We start from the raw sequence: 24,041 nt of genomic DNA on the forward strand, positions 1-24,041 counted from the left end.
ATTTAAAAGCCTCACTTTCATGAATGTGTTTAATTTTTTTTACCTTAAAAATATATCTAGTCATGCCTCAGTGCGGGAGGTCTTTATGTATTCAAATTTTAAAACAAACTCCCCATTTCATAACATACATTGAATTAAAACATTTGGGTCCATTTTATTAAGTGTTTCTTTTTCCTACCAAAAAAAAGAGCAAAATATAAACAAACAAAAAAGACATATACCCCGTGTTGGGCTGAGAAAAGAAAGTCAATCATGAATTTCTCCCCCTAAGATATGATACTTCTCTCTGTATCCTAGCAAACACTGTTTTTCTTTTTTTTAATTTATACAACTGATTCTGCATGTTCCCAACTACTCTGAGTACTCCGCCTTACAGTGCAACCCAAGACAAGTCAACTACACTAAGTATTTGGGAGCGATACCCTTCTGTACAGCTTGTTTGTAAGCAATGCAAGTGCATAACCACTACTCTAATATAGTGCTCAAAGGATTAATGGAAACTTTCATAACATCTTCCCCTCTTGTAACAATACAACTGAAGGTAATTGCTGGATGCATCATAATCTTTCAGTCTTGTAAAACTTGGCATCAAGTCTCTACGGAAAGATGCACGGCAAAACATGCCCCTGCTGTTGCTGCTTCTAGAAACAACTGGCAAAAAATATTTAAAGCTAAAATTTATTGCTCCAGATTTAACTCGCAGAACCATACTGTTGTGTACAAACTGTTAATCTCCATAGATGCTCAGACATGATTGTCTCCTTGTGTCTAAACACACAAAATACAAGCTGCTATCTGTACAGTTTACAGTACTGAAACACATATATTTGAAAATGAAGTATAGATATGTACTTTGTAAAGATACATGATTTTACAGCAGGGGTTTACCCAAACTTATTTTTTACAGCCACTTTCAAAATAGACAACAACTTCACTAGTATAGCTAAATTACATCAAAGAAAGAATCAGTGTATTGAAAGTAAATAGACTGGCCAATTCCCCAAGCTCCCGGATTATTTTTATATGTCTTTTTTCTTTTCTTTTCCTTTTTTTTTTTTTTTTTTTTGGAAGAAACCCCTATACATAAAATGAAAATAATATCTGGATATTTTCTTCAGTGGTGGACTAAGCAGTTTCTTAAAACAAGACATTAGTTTGCCCTTCACTTCCAAATGCCTTGAAAATAAGATACACTACTGCTTTAAAAGAACCATCGGAATGCTTCAGCGCTGGGAACAGGTGTTCTCTATAAAAAAAGAGCAAGAAAACAAGTTAAGCTTTCTTTCTATGCCAATATAAAATTAGATTTTTCTCCTTTACACTTCAGCAATATTTTTAGTCAGCAATACACAACATAATGACTTGTATATTTCAACATTTAATAAAAAAAAGAAATGTTCATTCTTAGAACATTACAAAATTTAGGATGTTGACTTTAATGCTAATTTACTGAATATAATGATTAAAACACATTAGTCTAAAAAATACAGGGAACACAGCCTAGAACATGGATAACCATCAGAATAGAGGGGGAGGCTCAAACTATTAGCCAATAGTAGGAAGTCCAGCCAGAAAATCTGTATCTGCTGCATACATATGCATCCTATATAAGGTTGATATTTAGAGAATTCAGTGAGGTAATTTCTTTATTCTGGGAATTTCGTTTATGACAGGACAACAAATATTACACTGATATTAATTCTATCATTTAACAACTCCTAATGCTAAACATTCCTACAAATAATCTAATGAGAACTATACTGACAATATATGCTACTATTTGAAAGTCTGCATTTTCAACAAATTAATGTCATAAGTATGAAACAAACTTATACTAGCCAATGATACTCAGTGGAGCATAACTATCTTTTTGCACCATAAAAAGACTATAGTTTTCTAAAGAGTAGTAAGTTAGCACCAAAAGTATGAGCAATCATTTTAACAAAATGCTTAGAGTTACGGTGGGTTTTTTTTTTTTTTTTTTGGTTGTTGTTGTTTTTTGGTCAGAAAAACGGTAAAGTATTGAATATTATACTATACTTGTATTCTTTAAAAAACAGAATCACATGAGAACATATACATAAGAAACAATAAGCTAAATTTTCCCATAGGGGCAAATGAAAGAGGGTTGATTTTATTCCTTAGACCAGTCCAACAATCCTGTGTAGAATACAAGATGTCTGCCAAGAATAAGTAAGTATGTAAGTTGGTATGTTGAATGTTACTAAATTACTGGGTAGGTAGAGAACACGAACACACACACGCACCTCTTATAAACACATCTTAAGACAGTGTTATAGCACTTGAATTTCATATTTCAGAAAATACATGAAAAATTCTACTCTAAGTGCTCTTTAATAATTGAGGCTAGCTTTTATTTACTTTCTCACATTTGACTTATTTGGTTGACACCGTCCTACTGTAACAATGTCATCTAAAAATAAAAGTGTATTAGTTGGTTAAAAATGTCCATGAAATTTAAATGAAAAAAAATAACCATTTTGGAAAGCAAAGCTACTTTTCATTATTTGCACTAAAAAGAATTTTTAAAAACTTGTCCTCGCAGTCAATAAATTTCAAAAGAATGTGTAAGAACAAACTAATGATTTTTTTAAAAGTAAACTCTATTCCCAGTGTAAGTCTCGAACTCATGACCCCGAGATCAAGAGTTTCATGCTCTCCCAACTGAGGCAGCCAGGCACCCGAAACTAATGATTCTAATGCAAGTTTGTATAATGTATATACAAAAATATTTAACTTGTGAAGTATTCTCTAAAAATGCAAACAAGAAAGTCCATTATTCCTGCATAAATAGTACTTATTAATATTTTACTCCTTACTCCTCATGGTATAATGTTTTCTTCTCTCCAGCCCACTATGAATACCTGAATCCCCATCATTTGATTCGGTTGATGAGAAAAACCCCTTTACCACTTTCCAAAATTAACTTTTGAATGATAAATGTAATTGTATATGCTCATTACATTTATTTAGTCATTATTAAAGGAAGTATATGAAGTAATAAGAAACAACATATTCATTCTAATATTCATGCTTTACACACACACACACACACACACACACAAGCAGTAAATGAAAACTTAGACGTTTATACCAGATGCTAAGCTTGCTGCCTGATGCCAACTAAGAATAAATTTTATATAAGTATGCATACTTATATAAATGTAGTCATTTTTAACAAGATAAGTTAGATCCAAACATATCCATGCAATTACAGATTCACATATGAAAAATAAACATGTGCATATATATTCATATATATTCACATTTACATGTATAGAATATGACATAGAGATGCCAATTTACTTTCAGATGCCAACTGGAAACAAGACTGTAAGTATATACTTAGATAATCTTGTATCTTGATAAACATATATGTTTATGAAGATAAACAGAAAAATGTATGGAGTACATTTTTTAAATGAGGTGAACTCCTTATGTCTTGGATACATTTTGAAATCTCTTTTCCAACTCTTTGCTCTTCCTGTGCCCCTTTCCATTACTCAATTTTATTTGCAATATTTAGAAAAAGCACTTAATAAAATGCCACCTGAGATCAAAGGTCATTGTTGTGAGGAGAAAGAAAATCACTTCTCAATGCTTGTTAGCACCAAAAATTAATTAGATAATGCAAATATGAGAAAAGCAGAGAACTGGTTTTCTTTACTAATACAACCTGTCACAAAATATAGCACTGTGATGTGTGCATATTATTATGCATACATTGAGGCCAGTGTGTAGCTCCATGTATAAAGATACAGTCTACCGCTGCAGGGGAAGGGTGAAGATAAGCAGGGATGCATCTTTTAAAAACTATTTGTCCCTTATATCAAGATTTTTGAGGTCATGAAGCCTAGAAATGATTTGTTGGGAAATCACCTAAAATGTGTGAGAAAACAGGAAAACCACTAGTGCATTAATTAGAACAAATTATCAAGGCATTCACCAGAAGTTTGAAGTCCGGTTTCTCTAAATTTTATTCCAGGGTTAAAAAAGTAACAAAACTCCTTAGTGTCCCATAGGCCACACAAAGCAGAAGATGTATGCCCAGCCTCCTGCCCAATTTTCACTGGGCTCAGTGGAAATTTACTTTACTCCTGGACTGAGTTCTTTTTGGTCAAGATGGGGAAAACAACATTGTTTGCGTTCACCCATAAAATATTGGTTAAATAATAGGTTTTTTATTAAGTCTGTACTAATTTGGGGACATATCTTCTCTATTCCTGCCAACTAATGAGGTCATCTTTGTTAGAGGACTTTTACTTCAAATGGTGTGGGGGCTCAGCACACCAACGTGGAGGATTAAGCACCCTGACCAGCTACCTTAGGGTTATATAAATTCAACAGTCCCAGCTGGGGAATCACACTCTTGATGAGATTACAGTGACTTTCTGGATCTCCGTGATGCTTGCAGGAAATCGTTATCCTGAGTGACAGGAAAGCCAGATTCCCCAGGAAGAGAAGGGGGCGGGGAGGTAAAGAATAGAATGGAGTTGATCAGCATTGTTGAAGGCAACCTTCACTGCTCATGCAGGTGCAAACACTGACATACAGCAGCCTGCTCCCAGGAGGCCTGTGGAAAAACCCGCAGCCCTCAGTTCTCCTTCCCGTATTGCTGTAAAGCATGGTTTTCCAGAGCATTCATCCCTACAATAGCCAGAGCCATATACCGAAGACCTTAAACTAACGAGCTTAAAGGCATGACTTCTGTTTCCCTCCTAAATAACTTTAAAAAGTAATGGTATTTCCCTGTAGAAGATATATAAGAATTTTGTATAAGGTATATAAGAATGATATAATCCAAGCCCAAGTACAGTTTACACATGCTTTTTAAAAAATGAAGACAAAAGTTATCAATATGTCTCCAGCAGAGGTATATTTAATTTTTGTTAAATCAACAATGAAGAAATAATTAAACAACCTAAAATAAATAAAAATCCCCAAAGCTGCCGCCTAAAGAATTTGGGTATTTTTCTTTTTTGGTGCCTGCTGAGCAGGTGGTATCTTCAGGTTGAGGATGCATCTACACACTCTTGTGTAAAATATGGCAAGTCGGATAAAAATTCACCTCCTGAAAGCTGCAAAAACGGTATCTACATTTCCCTTTATATAAAGATGGGTGGGATTGGCTATTCATATTTAGATACAATATGTAAAGCGTGGCACTAAACAAAACTCATTTTAATAAAGCCAGACATGAACTTTCAAAGGGCAAATTAAAGACAACTAGATGCTGAAATCTTCTTCAGAATGTATAAGGCTACGCAAATTGAGATAATAATGATGACATCTAAAGTTAAATATATCTTTCCAATATTTCTTCATATACTTTCTAATCCAAAAGTCGTGGTGATTCCCCTAGGTCTTCAGAATTCTACTGTGAAACAGGATGCTTCTAATACAATGATTTCCAAGCTGCAGTCAGTACTTTGGGCTACCATTATTCTTAAGCTAATCAAAAATAATTTCCGGTTTTCCCCTTTATTATTAAAGAAACGGAAGTCATCCAATCATTTTCTGATTCTCATGTAATGATGTGAAGTATGCTTTTTCCAATCAAAAGCAAAGCAATATCAAACTGTAGTTAGCGGATACAGCTTCATTCAAACTCTTCTGAAATAGTGTTTTCCTGTGAGGAGTCCCCTATAAGTTTCTTAGGCTCCAATCATCTAAGACCTTGAAATTGGAGCACCTCACAGCATTTGATTGACCTCTTCACGCTAGAACTTGAAAACCTCAATGAACCACTGAAATTTCACAATAGAAAGTATGTGAGTATTACAAAAGATAAGAGTAGGTACCATTGTTTGCCTTTAGATATTTGATTATATTTTGTTTTGGCTTCACATGAAACTTTAAAACTTTGGAGCATTTTGCATGAACAACAACAACAAAAGATTCCTGATGGTGAAAAAAACTGCTTGTTTTTTTTCCTGATTTGATTCACAAAGAATGCTAAAACATCAAGTTATATAGGTTCTCAATTGTTTTTACTGACAAAACTTCAAAACCTACTTGGAGAAATGGAAAATTGTATTATATATACAATATTGTGACTGTGAATACACACATATGCACATTAACACAAATCTTTGGATAGTTAATAATTACGATCTAAAATGATACCTAGGAAATGTTAGAGACACCCCAAAATGCTTTTAGCAGAAATATTTTCTATATCCTATTTATAATTAATATATTTTAGAAACCATAGACCAGTACTCCACTGATTTTACTAGAATTATTAGCAAGCACAAGTATAGAATAGGTCAGTAAATCCGAGAGAACAATTAATTTATGATATAGGATGATCTCAGAGTCCAATAATTTGTTATTATAATAAAAAAACAACTTTATATTTTAATACCTCAATTAAAAATATATAAATTAATATAAACACTTTCTACTTTTTAGATTACACCTTGCTTTCTTTTTCTATCCCATTGTAATATATATGTCATATACATTATGTAATATATATATATGTGTGACAGATATCACATGTCATATATATATTGCACATATATCACATATGTGATATGTATCAGATTAATTCTTCTCATAATTCAGATTCATCAATCATATCATTGTATAAGTATTTGTATACTCACATTTTATTTTGGCCATTATCCAGATGTAAACTAAATATATCTATCAAAATTACCACTAACTGGAATATTAGACCCCTCTCTAAAAGAGAGGAAGCACCAAATAGGTAACTGCATAACTTTTACGACCCAGTTTTTTGGAGGCCTTAAATAAGATTATAAGGAAAACTCTAGTTTTTGGGTTTTCAAATTGACATGTATGGCCAGGATTTCTCTGATTAATGGTGGAGAACTGTCAATGGCTTTCTCATTAGTAACCATTCTCTGTGGGCTGTTCCCCTGCTACTCTTCCCACTTTGCCAATAGAGAGCTCCTCCTCCTCCTCCCCCTCCTAGATGAATACCACCCCCCTCACCATCACTACTGTGATGGCATGATTTTAGGCAACGATAGCATGACTTGAGACGATAAACCTAGCTAACATTTGCCGACGGAAGATGCGTTTATATATTACGTTATACAGATGCTAAGTCAGGTCAATATGCTGGTAGAGCCAGTTAGGAAAACAACTGTCTAAAGGAGAATGTGTGTGTCTAAAGGGTAGGAATGGGTTGGTAGGAAGGAAAGTAATAGCTTACCACCGTGATTTACATGAGTCCGAAAGTGGCCAAAAAAGTTGCCCACTTTTGGCCCTAGTATCTAATGAACTACTTTATTTAGGCAACTCTTGTGATTAATGTTATGTAGGATTATATTTCAACTAATTTTGGTAAGAACACTTCAAATCACATCATTCTAACCAATAAGTAAATTTATTGTATGATAAATGAGTTGTTTAGTGATTAAAATGTTCTTGGACATATACAAATAAACTGTAATGGGATGATACCAGGGTAAGCAGAAAGAGGAAAAGTGTTCAATGATCCACCAATTAAAAAGGTGTTTTTGAAAAATTATTTTATGCAATATTTTTAACCCTATGTTAAAGGTTCTTAGAGGGAGTGTGAAAGGAAATTAAATTGAGATTAAAAAGCAAAAATTAGATTAATAACATCAATACTGTCAAGAATGCTTAGAACAGAGTCAATTCTATTTATATGTTCCATATGTTTATATTTAATTTATGACTATATACACAAATACATACGGTTTTATGATAAATGAATCTTTATCAATCTACCTACCTACCTACCTATCACTTATCTATCTATCTGGCAGAGACAGAAGTTAGATAATTCTATCTCCCCTCAAAGTCACTCCACTAATCCTGTTTAATGCAACAATGCCTTTAGGTGAGATCATTGCTAATCAGCTATTGAAAAACCACCAGCATTCTTTTTGTGATAAAGATGTTGGACAATTTTGAAAATTTTGGTTAATTTTAAAGCAGACAGTGAACTGTCTTGTTCTTTTACTGAAGAGAAGGAGAAATATTCTTGTAAAATGTGAGGAAATGGGAGGCCATAAAAAATATTAAGAGGTGACATTTTAAAATTATCAAAGCTATGATTTAGACAGTCTCTAACATGTATTCAAATTAAATACAATAGTTACACCAAACCTCCATAAGAAATTCAAATTACAGTGCTTCTCTTTGAATTACTATAGATCTGAGAATTTGAGAAATATTCATTTTTTATATTATATAAAAAGTGAAAATAACTTAAATAAAAATTTTTCTCTTAGGTTAAGTTCCTTAGCATCTTGGATGTAGTCACTGGACTTCATTTGGTTTAGAATCCTCTGTGACAAAATTCCAGCCACTTCGATAGACCCAGCCCAGAAACCAAAGCATGTTTTATGTCCATGAATTTCTTAGAGGAATTTAGAGTAAATTCCAAACATTTCAGTCATTAAGATGTTATCATCAAAATAATGTACTTGGTTAAAAAACTATACTTCTGAAAATAACAGGTAGCTTTTGCAGTATTTCTTCAAAAAAATTTTTTTTAAATAATTGTAATTCAATTGTAACTGCCATCACACCAAATGCTCAAATTCACAATCACTCTGAGTTTTTGGTCTCTCTCATTTTTTTTTTTCTTTTTAAATAATAAAATTAAAAGGTATATAATCAACAATTATTATAATTTAACTTTATCAAGTTATTACATGTCACCTAGCTCTTTAGAAATATATTTTGGCTTATTTCCCTCATTAAGAGGATATATACTCTTAAGCATTCTATGCTACCATGATATCAGCATATCTTGTGCTAGAGCAAGTTCTCAAATATTTAGACTCAAATTTCTCCTCAGAGAATTTCCATATACTACTTCTTTTTCTATGAGTATTCTGTACCCCATCTTTGTGCAAACATATCCACCTTCCGAAAGTTAACTAACTAGCAGAGTCAATTAATAAGCCTAACCTTTTTTCAAGCATAGAATTTATAAGATGTAGTGATTAATCATCTTCCATTTTCCTGGAGTCTTTTCTGTAAGTGCATTCTGTATTTTCTAAGATTCTCTATATAACCACTTAAAAATTAGAGATATTTTGGAACAATTAGTTGTTTATAGGATGGCCTCTATCTCCCTAAACACCATCGCTAATTTGGAGCGTTGGCTTTTCTACATTTCTAACTGAAGACTAACTGAAGACCTGAGTGAATTACTCTTAAAGAGAAATGAGAAGGGGGTGGGGGTGGGAACTAGTTTCCATGAAACTACTTTTTCCACTATGGTAAATGAAAAGAAACAATGTTGAAGAGTTCTAGTAGGTCTAAGCCCAGACTCATGGCATCTTGCCAAAAATTTTGAGCCTTTGTTTCTACCAATTTCTTATTTAAACCAGACTCAAGAAGATGACCTTGCACATGACAATCCTTTCTACCAATATGCTCCTTTCTCGTTTCTCTTGGATCTGTAACACTACACTCTGCCTGACCTTCCTCCCTCCCTCCCTTCCTTCTTTCTTATTCAGGTCAAACAAGGATTTCCACTACTCTGTAAAAATATACTTGAAATAACAAGTCATACTGTAGATTCTCAGTATGTTCAAATGTTCAAGGCAAGTATTCTTTTTTTTCTTATTCCATGAAAAATTCTACTAACAGAAAAAACTTAATAGTACACCACATAATCACATGGGGTAACCAGGCAGAGATCATCAATAGCAACCTGTATTTCTTATCTAGGTCTGGGAAGAACTAAGCCAAGGATGCGTCAAGGAATCCCAAGGCTTTTAAATAGGTATGAGACTGCTCCCAGAGCAATTATATCATTTTAATTCAATTATGTCATTTGACATGTGTCCACTTCTTGGCCTGAAAGTTAAAAATGTAAGTAGGGAACTAAGTATCTTGGATGAAGGACTAAGATATAGAGTTAGGGATTTAGATGGGTATTGCAAAAGGCAGAAATAAAGAAAAGTTTAAGTTTCTTAAACAAGTGTCTGTGTGTGTGTGTAAACATATATGTATGTATATATCCACAGAGCTTACCACAAATCTTAGAAAATAACAGTTCCTACCTAAAGATTAGTCAAACTGAATTGAATTTATCCAGGGCTATGTGCTTAGTAACATACCATGTATTCATGAACATACAGCATAGGTACAGACCTGCCTAGGAGAAGTAAAGACACACTATTTATAGAAATACATTTAAATTTTACTCTTTGTCTTGTTAACATTGTTCCATTTACAAATATAATTTCTTTCCTCACTACAGACTCGTTCAATAGTGTTGTTGCTGTCACTAAACTAGTGTTTTTCAAACTTTTTTGACTGCAACCAACACTTAGAAATACATTTTACATAGCGGCCTAGAACATGCATACACATACATTTATGTATACATACAAACTGAAACAGAAGTTTAACAATATGTACTCTTACTATATGTGCTGCACTCATATATTTTATGTTCCACTCTGTTCTGTTCTACTTTCTGAAAATCCTTGTGGTAAGCCAACACATGGACCACTAATGTTCTGTCACCTGCAGTTTGAAAAACACAGCTCCACGCCACACAAATAACATATTCATGTGAAGAGAATCACATGAGGAAAATCCAAAAACCACTCCACTTCATAATGAATTTAACTCTATATAGCAGCCCTACTTAAAAGATCCAATTTGTATTTCCTTTGGGACAGAAAAGGCCAGTGTTCTCTATTTTGTTTTTCATGGATGAAAATTAGAGCACGCAATGTATTTAATGTTTACTAGAAGATTCCACATCTTCTCACTTCTCATCCCTCTATGTACAACTGAGAATTTTAGCTCTTTCCTTATTCTTGACTCCGTTAAAACCATCACTGGTCTCATTTAACCGACACACAAGAACACTTCCCATAGATGTCTTTCCCCACCAGTTACATTCCTGCCACTGATTCACCAGCAACCGTAATCATCATTTCCACACAATTAAATTTATATGGTCTTTCTTTTAAAATGTATTTCATCTCTTTTCACTCTGTAAGGTTTTGGAGAAAATATATCTTCTCTGGAATTTGCCAGATTTGCTGAAATACACAGAAATGCCCATGAGTCTTCATGATCTATAAACATATGCCCCTTTTCCCTCTGGTCCTCCTAGATCTCTATCCTTTTGAGTCTATCAATCATCCAAGTTTTGGGTTTTTGGGTTTTTTGTTTTTTTAAGTCTTTGGGCAAGAAACAGCACTTTCAGCAGAGTTTTCCCCAGTTTGATACTTGTTCACGTTCTCAAGAATGTCCTCTAAAGTATGAATTTAGATGCAGAGGAGATCCAAATGGGATCCCATTTTCCACCCATCTTGGAAGCATTCTCTTTTAGTTACACTTTGGAATTATTCTACCAAATGTTTCAAAGACATAAGTAAAAATAATAACATCAGCTATAACACAATCTGTTTTCCCTGTCTCTGATTCAGCTGCCACTCCACTGAACTTGAGCTTCAGCTCTGACTCCCAAACCAAATATATTGAGTGAAGTCATAAAAATATTATCTTCCCTCTTTTTATAGTTTCCACTCTCTGCAAAACTTCTATATCTGCTGAAGGAAAGCAGACATCCATATCCTGTCTTGACAAAGTTCCTTCTAGATACTGCATTGCATCCTGACCTGAATATTCCTTTCTCCTTGGTTTTTAATGCTTTCTGGATTAGTATTCTAAATCTTTTAGGGCTTATCACTGTTGTTGTTTTTTTTCCCCCCAAAAAACCATTAGCCTTTTCTATTGTTGCTCACTAACTTTCTTCATTTCATAAATACCTCTCCTTGTTAAAAAAAGAAAGCTCTGCATGTTACTTTACTTTTTATCTCAAAATGTGTATCTACCTGTTTTACTCCCCACACACCTATCTTCCAAAACAAAAGTAACTCTAAAATTTTCCAATATTTATTAAATATGTTCTCCAACTAGAATTCATATACATTTAACCATTTCTTTCTTACAATGATTTTCTTAAACTAATTCACACATTTAGAACAACTCCCCGTGTCTGTCCAAATAAGAAAATAGTAGCCAAAGGAAGGTGTTGTGTTAAAGTCAAGCTCTCTCTCTCTCTCTCAAAAGTTATAGAAAATAATGGCAGTGGTGTGTCTTTGGTGAGGAAGGAGGAAGAGCATTAATTTATTTAACCTGGCTCACCACACTGACTGACTTGATTAGGTAATTTGTACACTTTTCCTGGGCATTTGGCAGTGCAAGTACAAGAACAAGGAAAACTCGTTTATCAGGTTTATCTCTTTCCAAGTGAAATCAAGCCAGATATTTGGTGAACTGGATGATTAAAGCAAAAATTCAGAAAACACAAACCACAACATAGTCTATCTGTGCTTTAATTTCTGAAAACTATAAGTAACCTGTTGGTGGACGGAATTATCTGTAAACATAATTGTCTTATTCTCTACTTTTCATTGAGGACTTTAACATAGGAATGAGAAATTGCATAGCCTCTTTCATTATACAAAGTACACTAACCTACGTACAATATCAAAAAGTTGTAAGCTAACGGATACTATTATCCCCATTCTATAGATGAGGAAACAAAGTTCAGAGAAGTTATGCTGATGTACCTAATTTCAACTGTAAGTTACCTGATACTATTAGCTCTTCCCATAACCCATCATCAGAATGTGGCCATATGGCCCACATATAATTTTTAATTATAAAAGAAATGAAAAGCCAAGAAACTAGGAGTACTTTCCTAATATAATTTATATTTGGTTTTATATCAGCCAAAGAAATACATCTTTAGTGTTACTTTTTTTTTTTAAAGAATTTTTGCTTTGCCACTTGCTATTAAGAAATGTAATGTGAAATAAATGCATTAAATATTAAGAAAAAGAAAAACAGAACAAATTTAACAGGCTCGCTCTCATACCTGGCTTTGGATTCTTATGCTGTTAAAATAAATTAAGAGAAAGCCCCGAAGTTTCACAGAGGAAAAAAATATTTCTCATAATGTTTTAGAGTAGAAGTTAACAAGCCTGCTGGGATCCTTTTAGCCCCTGCAGAGCTAAGTCTTCAACATTATTAAATGGCTGTCGCATCTGAAGTATGGTGCAACATAACTCAATAAACAACAGAAAACATATGATGCTGAATGGAGGGAGGCTTTTCGATTACCGTGCAGAATAATTGAATATCAGGACAGGTGTTTGTATGTGATGGTACAAGATATGACTGAAGGATAAACCATCCCTGTGCCCCTCCCCCAAATATTTTGAAACTCTTAAGGATAATAGCATAATGCCAGATGAAGAACTATGTTAAGAATGAGCAGAAACACTGCAACACAAGGAACAAAATTAATGCATATGTAGAATCTTCAAAATTTACACTGATGACAATAAAAAAATCCTTGAAAACAAATTTTTGTAAAAAATGGTATTTTCTAGAGTGTTCTACGGCCCCTACCAAGATCATCTACATTCTAATCAGTGACTGAAAATCATACATAAAAATGAAAAATTTTACCATTATTTTGGGTTCATTTTTGCTTTTTAAAGATTAACTTAAAAATAAAGGAAAACTAAAAGAAAAGTAGTCCTTTATCCAACTTAGATATTTACGTGGGGCTTCCTTTCAACAAATGTTGAATTTAACCTATTAATTTGTTTAGATATTTTTATGCAATGAACACATTAGATTAACATTCTGTATAATGTGAGGAAAAATACATGTAAAAAAATGGAAGCATATCCACTCTTGTGAAATTTATTGGATAGTGGGACATTTTGTTACGCTTTTTCAAAGCAAAATTAAAAGGTGAGTTGTTTCCTGGTAAAAATGAACTATGTATTCAGATAATCTAACCGAGTTCAAACAGTTCTAAGCACCAACTACTTCAAAAGAGTTTTTAAAAACACACTTCTACAGATGCAAATAATTTCATGTTTTACTCGTGTATCCAGAAAGAGTATTCCACAGGGTTGCCAGGATCACCCTCCCCATAGATCCTCAGTCCACAACCTGGCAAACTAGAGCCAATGTGGATGAAACACCCACCCTTCTTCCACTCCTTTCCAGTTTTAGTCTTACAGACTAGTTGATTAATTTGTTCTGTATTTGCCAATCTCTAAGTCTGACTATAGAAAACCCCTAACTGTTCACCCAGGGAATCAAGGGACTAACCAAAATAGGCAGCAATACTTCAGTCATCAATTCAGCAAAAAGTCTAAAAAGTCAAGTAACTTTTATTTTCCTAATCACTAGACACACCTTTCATTCTTATTTAAAATGTACGATATTTTTATCTGATTAGTCTAAAAGTTGTTATTATTGATTTGTTCTGATTGGCTTTCTGATTGTTTATTTGTTTGTACTTTGTTTGAATGACAGTTGAATTTCAAACAAACTTTCTTAGAGGATAACTTACATATGGATTTTAATTACTTTTATTTTACTATTCCTAATTGCCATGCAAAAGATTGCTTAGAATTTACATGATATTTGCATGGGTGGGGGTATTATTTTCATTTTGGAATTATTAAAAACGTATGGTCCTTTTAAAAACAACCTTGACTACCTTGTATTAAATGTAGTGATAGAAGGAAAATCTCTCTGGATTTGTATTACAGCTTGATGTCTTGACTACAAATCTACTTGATTTTAGTCAAAGCTAAACTTTTCTGAACTTTTTTCTTATCATTTATGAAACTCAGGATCTTTTTTCCTACGTTATTTCTATATTACACTCTAGTGTTAATATACTATGATTTTGTTTGAATTAATTGACAACTTTCCTCTTTCCCTTTGATAGTTACATATTTGCATTTTGAGAATAAAACAAAAATTTACATTTTTATACTGGCATGTTTTTGATTTTTGAAACTAAAAATTGAGAACTCATTTTTAAATCGTGATATAAAATGACAAACTGGTGGATGTTTCAATTTAAGATATGAAACATCTGTGTTTACCTATACATTTTTTTTTTTAAAGTCACCAAACTTCAAAAACTTATAACACGTTCAATTATTGACCGGTTTCGTTAACTATATAGATGCTAAGTTTGAAGGACACATTTATTTTACATATGGTCTACAAATAAATTTCTTTGGAAGCAGGTACCATCTTCCTTGTAGACAATGCTGTGTCCAGAATTTGACGACTGCCCTTTGTGCGGTGGGGGCCCTTAGAACTTAATAGCATATATAAAGAAATGTGTCCCTCCTCCCCTAAAACACTCTTCAAAAAATCAAGTTATCAAGTTTGGGGCAATATTTGGGTGTTTCCCACCAAACCCCTTAGTAGCTCAATCTAACTAGTTGGCCTGTATGTTCAGTTGATAAATGTTTTCAATGAGAGAAAAGTTTTAAAAGAAAAGAAAGAGACTGAGATTGTCCTTTTCCTTGAGGTTTCAGCTTCTCTTCATTATAGTCTCTTCACTATAAGGTATCCTTTTAAAGTCCTTCCCTCCAGCTTGTGGTGGCAGCGGGTAACTTAGAGCTGAGAGCCAAGGGTGGGGGCAGGGAAATCTCCTGAGGTGCTGCTTACTAATGTAATTCCATAAATCAGCTAATGGGAGAGAAACCAGATCTGTGTGGTCTCTAATGCTGTCCCACAGAGATCAATCATGTCACCTGAACAATGTTCAGGGACTAAGAGGCTGGGGTTGCCCGTGGGATAATTCTATCCCTTGAGCCATATCGGGTTGGGATATTTTAAAAAGTTAGATCTTCATATCAGAAATGTAACTGCTGCGAATATGAAAACTGAAGGATTGATTACCTATGCATGAGACAAAGTGCTATTATGTAACTTATTATCATAATGCATAAGCACATGTTTATTAAAATCTCTCAATTTAATATTGATCATTTAAGATGCAAGTTTTTAAAATAAGTTTTGTTGCAGAAAGGGCATACAGTATTTGTAATAACTGCTTTGAATAATTAGTGACTTTTTTAATGTAGTAATTGATTAAATGAACAGTGTTCTATGCAAATATACAGTGCACAGTATCATAGAAAAACTAAATTTGTTTTATGTGCATTGTTATCTTATGGAATATTACCAAGGAGGTGATTTTATAAATATATTTCCAAGGCATTCAGATGCTCTTAACATGAGACTAAGCAGCAAAATGTGAAAATAAGTAACGCTGTTTTAAAAGGAATGCCAGAGGGGAGGCTTCAAAAAAAATGTGGGCAAGAATCCCAACACATCCATGTGAGTCTGTCTTAATTTCAGTTTACTCACCCTGAAAATCTGATTAAACCTCCAGCCTTTGGGATGAGAATAAGTCAAAGGAAAGAAGGACACATGAGGCTTGAAATGATAAATAAGAATATAACTAATGATTATGATGCAAATATTAATCGGTGTCCACAATTTAAAGCCAACAAATACTAGTTACTGACCGTAAACCTGAAGTCCACAGGTATTATCCAAAATGAATCCCCAAATCATCATCCTCAGCTAGGGAGTCTATCCAATCTCTAAAACATCTCCACAGATGATGATAACTTACAGGAACCAAATTAGAGAGGGAAGCAGGTCAGCAGGGGACTTTTCACCGACCAGCAAACACTGCTCCAGCTTTGGTTCAGTCATGTAAACCCTGTCACTCTGACATGCATCCAGCTGCTTCCCTACAACCACAACGGTGTGGTTGCACATGTGGTGAAGGCTGCCATTGCCTTTTTAAAATAACCTAGAGAGAATCTTAGCCAATTAAAAAAATGAAGCAAAACAACCCCCCCAACCCCCTCGCCCCCAAAAAACTTTTTCTTTCTGCCAAATAGCACTCTACTAACAATCTTAGCCTTGAGCCATGACCCATTCTCTGGTAGGAAGGGGTATGTTTTTAGGAAAACATCTTCAGAGAGCTCTACAAAGACAGAAATGTGTTTCCCTTCTCACCCACACCCCATTTTCTGAAGATCAACAGAACTTTTGTGCACTTGGATTAAAAAAAAAAAAAGAGGAAAAGGTAATACTATGGGATCATACGTGATCAAAATGTCTAAGGAATTTAAGCATCACAACAAGTTTGTGGGAAAACTATCCAAAGGAGGAAAAAAAAAGGAAATTTATGAAGTTTGTCTAGACTGATAAATCAGCATAGAAACTTGTGCAGAAAACCTATTGGTAGCCACACTAAGCTCCTTCAGAGCGGTTATTTACTAAATAAATCAGAATTATTCAGTGGTCTTACCCACTGCATAACCTAAATCAGGATGCAGGGAGTGCCATGGATCTAGCTGCAGATGTGGCCTACTAGCAACATGAAATCTGTAATTCTAGATACTATACAGTTCAAGTGGAAAAATAAAAGCCATCTAGTCCTTATCAACTGGGCATTAACAGGAAATTTTAGTATGAACTGAATTTTAATTTCCCATGGGCCTTAGAGACCTAGAGGTAAGTTACAACAAACCAATCCAGAAAACAGAATTCAAAAACTAAAAACGAATTTTTGCCACCTAGCAAAAAACAGGGACCTGCATTTTTATAATTGCTATTATCTTTGTTCAAGCAGAGTTGTCAAAAGACGTGTAATAAACCACCCTGGAGTAAAGTCAAACTTTCGACAGAGATGGGTTTTCTTAAAAAGAGGAATACATGTATTATTTTGATGGAACTGATCACAATCAATAATGATATCAATATAATACTGGGGTTTTTTTGAATCCCAAAACGCTGTTTGCTTTGTATATTAATAAAACTTAAAAAAAATCTATTATCTTATTTGTGTTCAAACCTCCAACAAAATTCTTTAACTTCCCTTTTTTTTTTTTAAAAAAAATCCTTTCAAAGACCAGTCCTTCATGGAGAAAACTCCTTTAAGCAGTGCTCACAATTTTTAAAAAGAATGTGCAAGTGCCCCCCTGATGATAACTTGTGAGGGCCAGTCTCATTCTATAATCCAGCCCATAGAATATTCCCAAATGCTAAATCCACCACTTATATTCTCAAGTATATATGAACATCCTGCCACCTACTCTGTAAATGATGTCAAGGGACTAAATATGATTACTTGTCCATACATCTTTGCTAAACACGCCACTAAAATAATTTACCTATGATTGTACATTTTTCCCTTTTTGTTTTGATCACGTTACCACATGAAATTTCCATCAAACACATCACTGTTTGTATTTAACATAATTAGAAGCCTAATTTGACAATTACTTTAGTGACAAATCAGTGCATTGTCTGATTTAAGGACATATAGGAAAAGGAAATGATTATTGGCCATCTAGGGTATCAATCAAAACTGTGCTTGGTTTATAGAACAATTTTGTGACCACAAAATGATTACTTTGTCAAATGCAGAGCCCAAAGGAAATATTCTTTGGTAACCAAATTTTAGTAATCATTTGTGAGACTATGTAAAACAATTCTTAAATAAAATTGCCATCACCTGTCCGAAATGAACTAATTTTGTCCCTTGATTCTAAGTCACATCCCCTTAAAAATTGCAGGTGGTTTTCAGCTTTCTATATTATTTCTGCTTTTTCAAAATTACCAGATATGCAGAAAATGGGAAACAAACATTTTTATCATGGTGAAGAGAACAATTATTCTAGAAGGGGGTAGAACACCCTTTTGAATCCGTGTTATTTCAGCTTCAAAGATAACTCTGTGTGTGCGTTTTAATGGAAACATAGGCTTGTGCGCCACAAATGGTGTCCTCACTGTTATAACTGGGCCACTGATAAGTCTTTTAGCCAGTAAAACTATATAAAATGTGATGTGTCCAATCCTTTGGGCAGAGATGCTTTTAAAACTAATACTAAGAGGGAGGGGGCATATTAAACCGCGAAGGGGCATTTTTGAGCATATTGAATGTGAAACTTCTGATTTTTTAAACCAATTACATTAGTTTACCACCGCAGATAAAAAGGAGGGGCGCACCCCCCATCTGGAGGCCAGTTCCACGCGAAGTGCAGCTGGGGAGGGTGGTTGGAGGCCGAGCCCTCGCAACCGCCTGCAACTGTATCTTACAGCCTGAATGAAGCTTCAGGAAAGGGGTACTGCATCTTCAAGCCAGACAAGAAGCCCTGAAGGGGAGAAGAGAGGGGAGTGAGGAGGGAGGGGGGGAGACTGGGAAACAAGAAATCATCTCCTCTGACCTCTAGCGAAGTGCCAGGTTTTTTCTTTAGCTCTTCACATTTTCTAAATTTGCAGATCTGGTGTCCCGTTTTGCGGTTCCTGCAACTGCTGCAGACGCCACAGTTGATGAGCCTCTTGCAGGGCACGCAGACCCCACACCTTTTCCTCTTCTTCTTGGCCGGGTTGGCTCCGCTAGCTCCCCCTGAGGAGGACGAGGAGGAGGAGGAATGATTCTGCGGGCAGTCTGCCAGATTGGCAATTTGAAACGCACTGTCTGTGACGGCTGCTGAGGCTGCTGCGGGGGAGTGAAGGGCTGTCATGACGATGACCCCTGGAGGTAATGAGATGCCCCCTAAAGCCGGGATAGCGGAAAAAGTCCCCACGCGCTCGGGGAGATTCATTATCTCTGCTTCAGCAGCGCCGCATTTGAGCTTGTTCATGCATTCCCCCGCCAAAGGTCTGCAGTGTTCAGGGGATAAGGTGGAGAGGAAATTAGTATTTGCCATTTGCAACGACGGCTCTGGCGGGCAGCCAGCTTTCCCCAGCCTCTGGGAGTCGTTTCGGTGGTGCATGCTGGTCCTGCTGCCGCCGCCGCCGCCGCCGCCGCCGCCGCCGCCGCCGCCGCCGCCGCCACCGCCACCGCCGGCGGGGAGGATTGCCGAGGAGGAGGCGGAGGAGGAGGCGGCGGCGGAGGAGGATTTCCTGCCGCCCCCGCCGCCCCCGCCACCGCCCCCGCCGCCCCCGCCGCCGCCGCCGCCCCCGCCGCCGCCCCCGCCCCCGCCGCTGCCCCAGAGCATGGCGGTGGCGGCGGCGGCGGTGGCCGCGTTGTCGCAGTTCCAGGGGGACATGCCGATGCGCGCGGCGGCCGCGGCGGCGGCGGCGCTGCTGGGGAAGATGGGGGTGGTGATGCGCGCGATCTTGGCCGCCTGCGGGAAGGCGCCCCCGTTGGTCTTGTAGAAGGAGGTGGCAAAGGAGCGGTAGCGCTCCATCTCCGAGTTGTAATCCACAAGGCTGTTCAGGGCCCCCTCGGGCAGGTGGCTTTCCTTGGGCAAGCCCGGGGCCTCCGGGCTCGGCCCGGGCTCCACGCAGACATTGGTGTTCATGGTGCAGGGGGGGAAGAAGGGGTGCAGGGTGGAAGTGGGGACCGCCTGGTCCGACACCTGGGTGGGAAAGGGGGGAAGGTGGGGGGGAGGGAAGGGGGTGATGGTGGTGTTGGGGTGGGGGCCGAGGCGGGAGGGGAAAGTGGGTCCGGATGGGGAGAGCAAGGTGAGGACTGCTTTATTCCTCTCTGGGGCGCATTTCCACAGACGGTGAATTCCCAGGCAGCGTCTTCCTTAGCATTATCCTCCAACTGTTACAACTAAAATAAAGAAAGTCATTCCAACGAGCTGCACGAGGAAAAAGATGAAAAATAAATAAACAGCCTCCCTCACTACCCCACCGCAGACACTGAGAGCTCCCACATTCTTCGTCAGGTCGTTTGCATGACAATCATCAAGACGTGACCCCCCCCCACGCCCCCCCCCCCACGCTCCCAACCCACTCCCTCCCTCCCCACAGCACACCACAGCTCCTCCCCCCTATTCTCATAACCCTCCAGAGAAAATGTATTAATAGCCAGGATACCCGGGGAAAGAGGAAAGACGGGGGTGACAAATGCCGAGGGAAAAGGGCAATTGGAGTGCTAAAGACATGCAAATCAGGGGTGGGAGGGCGATACTACCTATAAGCAGAGGGCATTTAAACATTATGAAATGTGTGAACAAGTGCTGCCTGGGCATGCAAATGCTGTAAAGTAGAAAACAGCAATGGCCCTATGAGGAAAATGAACAGGAAATTAGCAAATGAAGTACTGAGAAAGTCTACAATACATCCGAGTATAAACTGTAAGCAAACACAATACAACTGAGAGCTAAGAGACTGCCCACATACAATCTGAACTAAAGAGGCAGGGAAAAAAGAACTACCAGCTGCCACAGTGTCCTTCTGTGTCTGCGGTCATTAGTTTGAATCCCAGCACAGCTGGCTCTGTTAGGGTCTTAATTCAATGGACCAAGGACAGGTCTCAATTGTACAAGCCATTTGGTGGTGGGGCTTGGTGGGGGTAAGAGGGTGGTGTTCTACTTGTTTAAAAGAAAGAAAGAAAGAAAGAAAAGATGGACTAGTTACAAATTTTTTAAAATAATACAAACAATGTCACCGGTTTTAAACCAAGTGCCTGCAGCCTCTGTAAGAATATCGCCAATAATTCCTAATGGAGACTCCTGTGTCTTCCCAAGACAAGAGGAAAGCATGGGACTTTTTTTTTTTTTTTAAGGCTCTCTCATAGTCACTGGTTTTTACATTGAGTAAAAGATGGGGGAAGGAAGGGAGATCCCTTAAGGTGTTGTTTACCTGAAGAAATAACCATTAAAAAGATTTTCTTTCTTTTGCTCTTTTTAAAAGGAAAGTTTCATGTTAACTGGGTATTTGCATTCATCCCTTTGCTTACAGGCCATTATTATGCTTTGGGAAGAGGTATTTTAGTTGTTTATCACAGAGGAAGAGGTACATCTCAGCCTTTTAAGAACTAACGCAAAGACATAAAGTGTATATTAACCTAAAAAAACAGTTTCTTTGTTTCCAGATTTTTTTGGGGGGGGGCAGAATATCTTTTTGTGACATCTTTTGAAGCCCACATATTGGTCTGGAATGTGGAGTTCAGGGAATTCTAAATGGGGGCCCAGTAGTCTCAGTCTCAAATATTCAGTTCGAAATGGATATCAATTATAGTAATTATGCTTATAATTAGATTAATGAACCATGTATGCCCAAACTCCAAGTGCAAAAACTTCAAGACCTGCTGATGAGGTGCCCTAAAAAGAGGGGTTTACGTAAACAAATCCCTATTAGGCAAAGTAAATCAAGATAAGGAACCTCACCCCAGGCTGGATTAGAAGCTAGCAGGCATCTTTCAATCACAGCAAGTCCCTAATCACTCAGGAACCACCTCTGTGGTTTCGCATTAGGGAAAACTGCTCCCTTCAGAGGTCTGATGGCAATACAAAGGGTGCCCCCAAAATGCTCCTGGCTAAATATTCTTGATGCTTGGAAGGGGGTAGGGGAAGACACAGCAAGAATATGCATATAGCTTCAGTTTCTGCGAATCACATTGTAACTGCAAGACCATAATAACTGCTACTCAGTAAAAACTAGTTATGCCAACCATGCATTAGCGACCACATTGAGTGGAAGGGAAAAAATTCAGTATTTTAGTCTTTTGACCTTGTTCCAAATAAAGAAATAATTTAATGTCCCTTTTCCAGAGTATTAGAGTGCTGTTTGCAAACAGAAGCTTTCCTTGCTTTTCTTATTGCCATCACCTCCCCCTTCCTCCCTCAAGGTTTAATGCCACCAGAAACTGTAGAAAATGATTGTGCCCAGTATCCAGGTCATTATTGTTTAATCAATGCATCTCTGGAGCATGAAAAAGGTACCTAAGCCACAGCTATTGTTTGGATTTTCTTTAAAAAACAAAATAAAACACACACAAATAACTGTAGTCCTATTCCAAAGCTAAATTAGACAACCATACTTCATGATCCTGTTTTGCCTTTAAACAATGTGACTGTACATGCCTAATATTGTATGTCTGGTCTACCAGAGACATAGAGATCAAAGGTCATATTTAACATTCAGGAGGAGGGGCGGGTGCAGATTAATTAATAAATTAATACAGCGACGCCTTTTATTGCTGGAGTCCAGCATTAATAATCTACTTTTACAATCCCAACGGACAGCAAACATTTAAGAGAAAAAAAGCCAGAGAAAGAGAAAGAACAATCACTTACCAGTCTCTTTTTATTTGGGGAGCCTTAGAATTTGCAGACGCTGCTAGTCTGCCTTTAATTAGTTGCACATCACCCCCTAACACAAAGAAACACAAATCCAGATGTGTCTTGGCAGCTCCCAATTACAACTTTAATACTTGTAAACAAACTGTTGGGGGGGGGGGATAAATAAATATGCGGATCAAAAAAAAAATACCTGTAAATGGCTTTTTTTTTCTTGTTGCAGAGAGAAGGAGGAGGAGATGGTGTTAGTGGTGGGGGTGGAAGGAGGAGGAGGTGGGGGGAGAGGAAAGAGCCGAGTGTGAGTGTATGTGTGAGAGCGCGGGGCTGTTCTCGGTGGTCTCTCCTCTCCCAGCGCGTTGCTCTCCGTCCGTCTCCAGTCGCTGTGTGCGAGGGAGGGAGGGAGCCGGGGAGTCTCTCTCTCTCTCCCCTCTCTCTCTCTCTCTCACCCTCCCCCCTTCCCTCTCTGTTTGTGTGTGTGTGCGTGTGTGTGGTTGCTGGGGGAGGGGAGCGCGAGAGAAAGGCGAGGGAGGAGGTGTAGAGGCTGGGGGCGGGGGCGGGGGGGGTGATTGGCGCCGAGGTGAGGAGGACGCAGGGACGTGGACACCTACTGATGATTGGCTGCAAATTACACGGGGAACAAGAGGCGCACGCGGGCCAGCGCTCCCCTTCACAAATCCTCTCCTCGGCGGAGGAGCCACGTTTCCCTGCTGGCCTGCCGTTCGCCCTCCCTCCCGGCGCCCGGCTCTCCTGCTCAGCCGCCCAGCACAGAGGGCCGTTGATTATTTTCTTTTGCTCTCAGAGATAATTGTTTGGAAGGGATGGAAAGAGGGCGTTTCCGCCACTCTCTCTCTGCGTGTGTGTGTGTGTGCGCGCGCGCGCGGGTGTGCGGGTGTGTGTGTAAATAAACTTGTCTGGGTTTTCTGGCTGGGTTGAGAAAAGGAGTACAAGAAACAGAAAAGGTCGCGTTTGTTTGAAGAATGCTCTTAGTTCGCACCCTACCGCATGGCTTTTAAATAATTTTCCTGGTGTACCCAGAAAGACTTAAAAAAAATCATATCACTTGTGTCTTTAAAGTAAGGGAAAACGGATCAGTGTTCTGGTTGTCCGGATCTTTTAAATATTATTATGCCCGAATGTAAA

At 37.5% G+C, this 24,041-nt stretch overlaps 1 protein-coding gene, 1 long non-coding RNA gene and 1 other non-coding gene across 3 annotated transcripts in view; 1 reads left to right on the plus strand and 2 right to left on the minus strand.

Moving 5' to 3' along the window:
- Nucleotides 1-1,106: 1,106 nt before the first annotated feature.
- CXXC4 (CXXC finger protein 4) lies at nt 1,107-20,190 on the minus strand. The gene is made up of 2 exons (XM_078069037.1): nt 19,089-20,190; nt 1,107-1,246 (listed from the first exon to the last, which is right to left on the minus strand). Exons 1-2 carry the CDS (start codon nt 20,169-20,171, stop codon nt 1,202-1,204), a joined length of 1,128 nt encoding a protein of 375 aa, XP_077925163.1. The 5' UTR covers nt 20,172-20,190; the 3' UTR covers nt 1,107-1,201.
- LOC118537397 (uncharacterized) overlaps nt 19,271-24,041 on the plus strand; it is a 111,690-nt gene continuing 106,919 nt past the window's right edge. The window contains exon 1 of the long non-coding RNA XR_004918122.2: nt 19,271-19,405. This is a non-coding gene — a long non-coding RNA (uncharacterized LOC118537397). The remainder of the gene's footprint in view (nt 19,406-24,041) is intronic.
- On the minus strand, nt 20,261-23,447 carry LOC118537394 (uncharacterized). The gene is made up of 3 exons (XR_013446422.1): nt 23,095-23,447; nt 22,899-22,974; nt 20,261-20,428 (listed from the first exon to the last, which is right to left on the minus strand). It is a non-coding gene; the product is annotated as an uncharacterized LOC118537394 (transcript).

The sequence above is a fragment of the Halichoerus grypus genome, chromosome 3 (genome assembly GCF_964656455.1).
Source record: "Halichoerus grypus chromosome 3, mHalGry1.hap1.1, whole genome shotgun sequence".
In the NCBI taxonomy this organism is placed as follows: Eukaryota; Metazoa; Chordata; class Mammalia; order Carnivora; family Phocidae; genus Halichoerus; species Halichoerus grypus.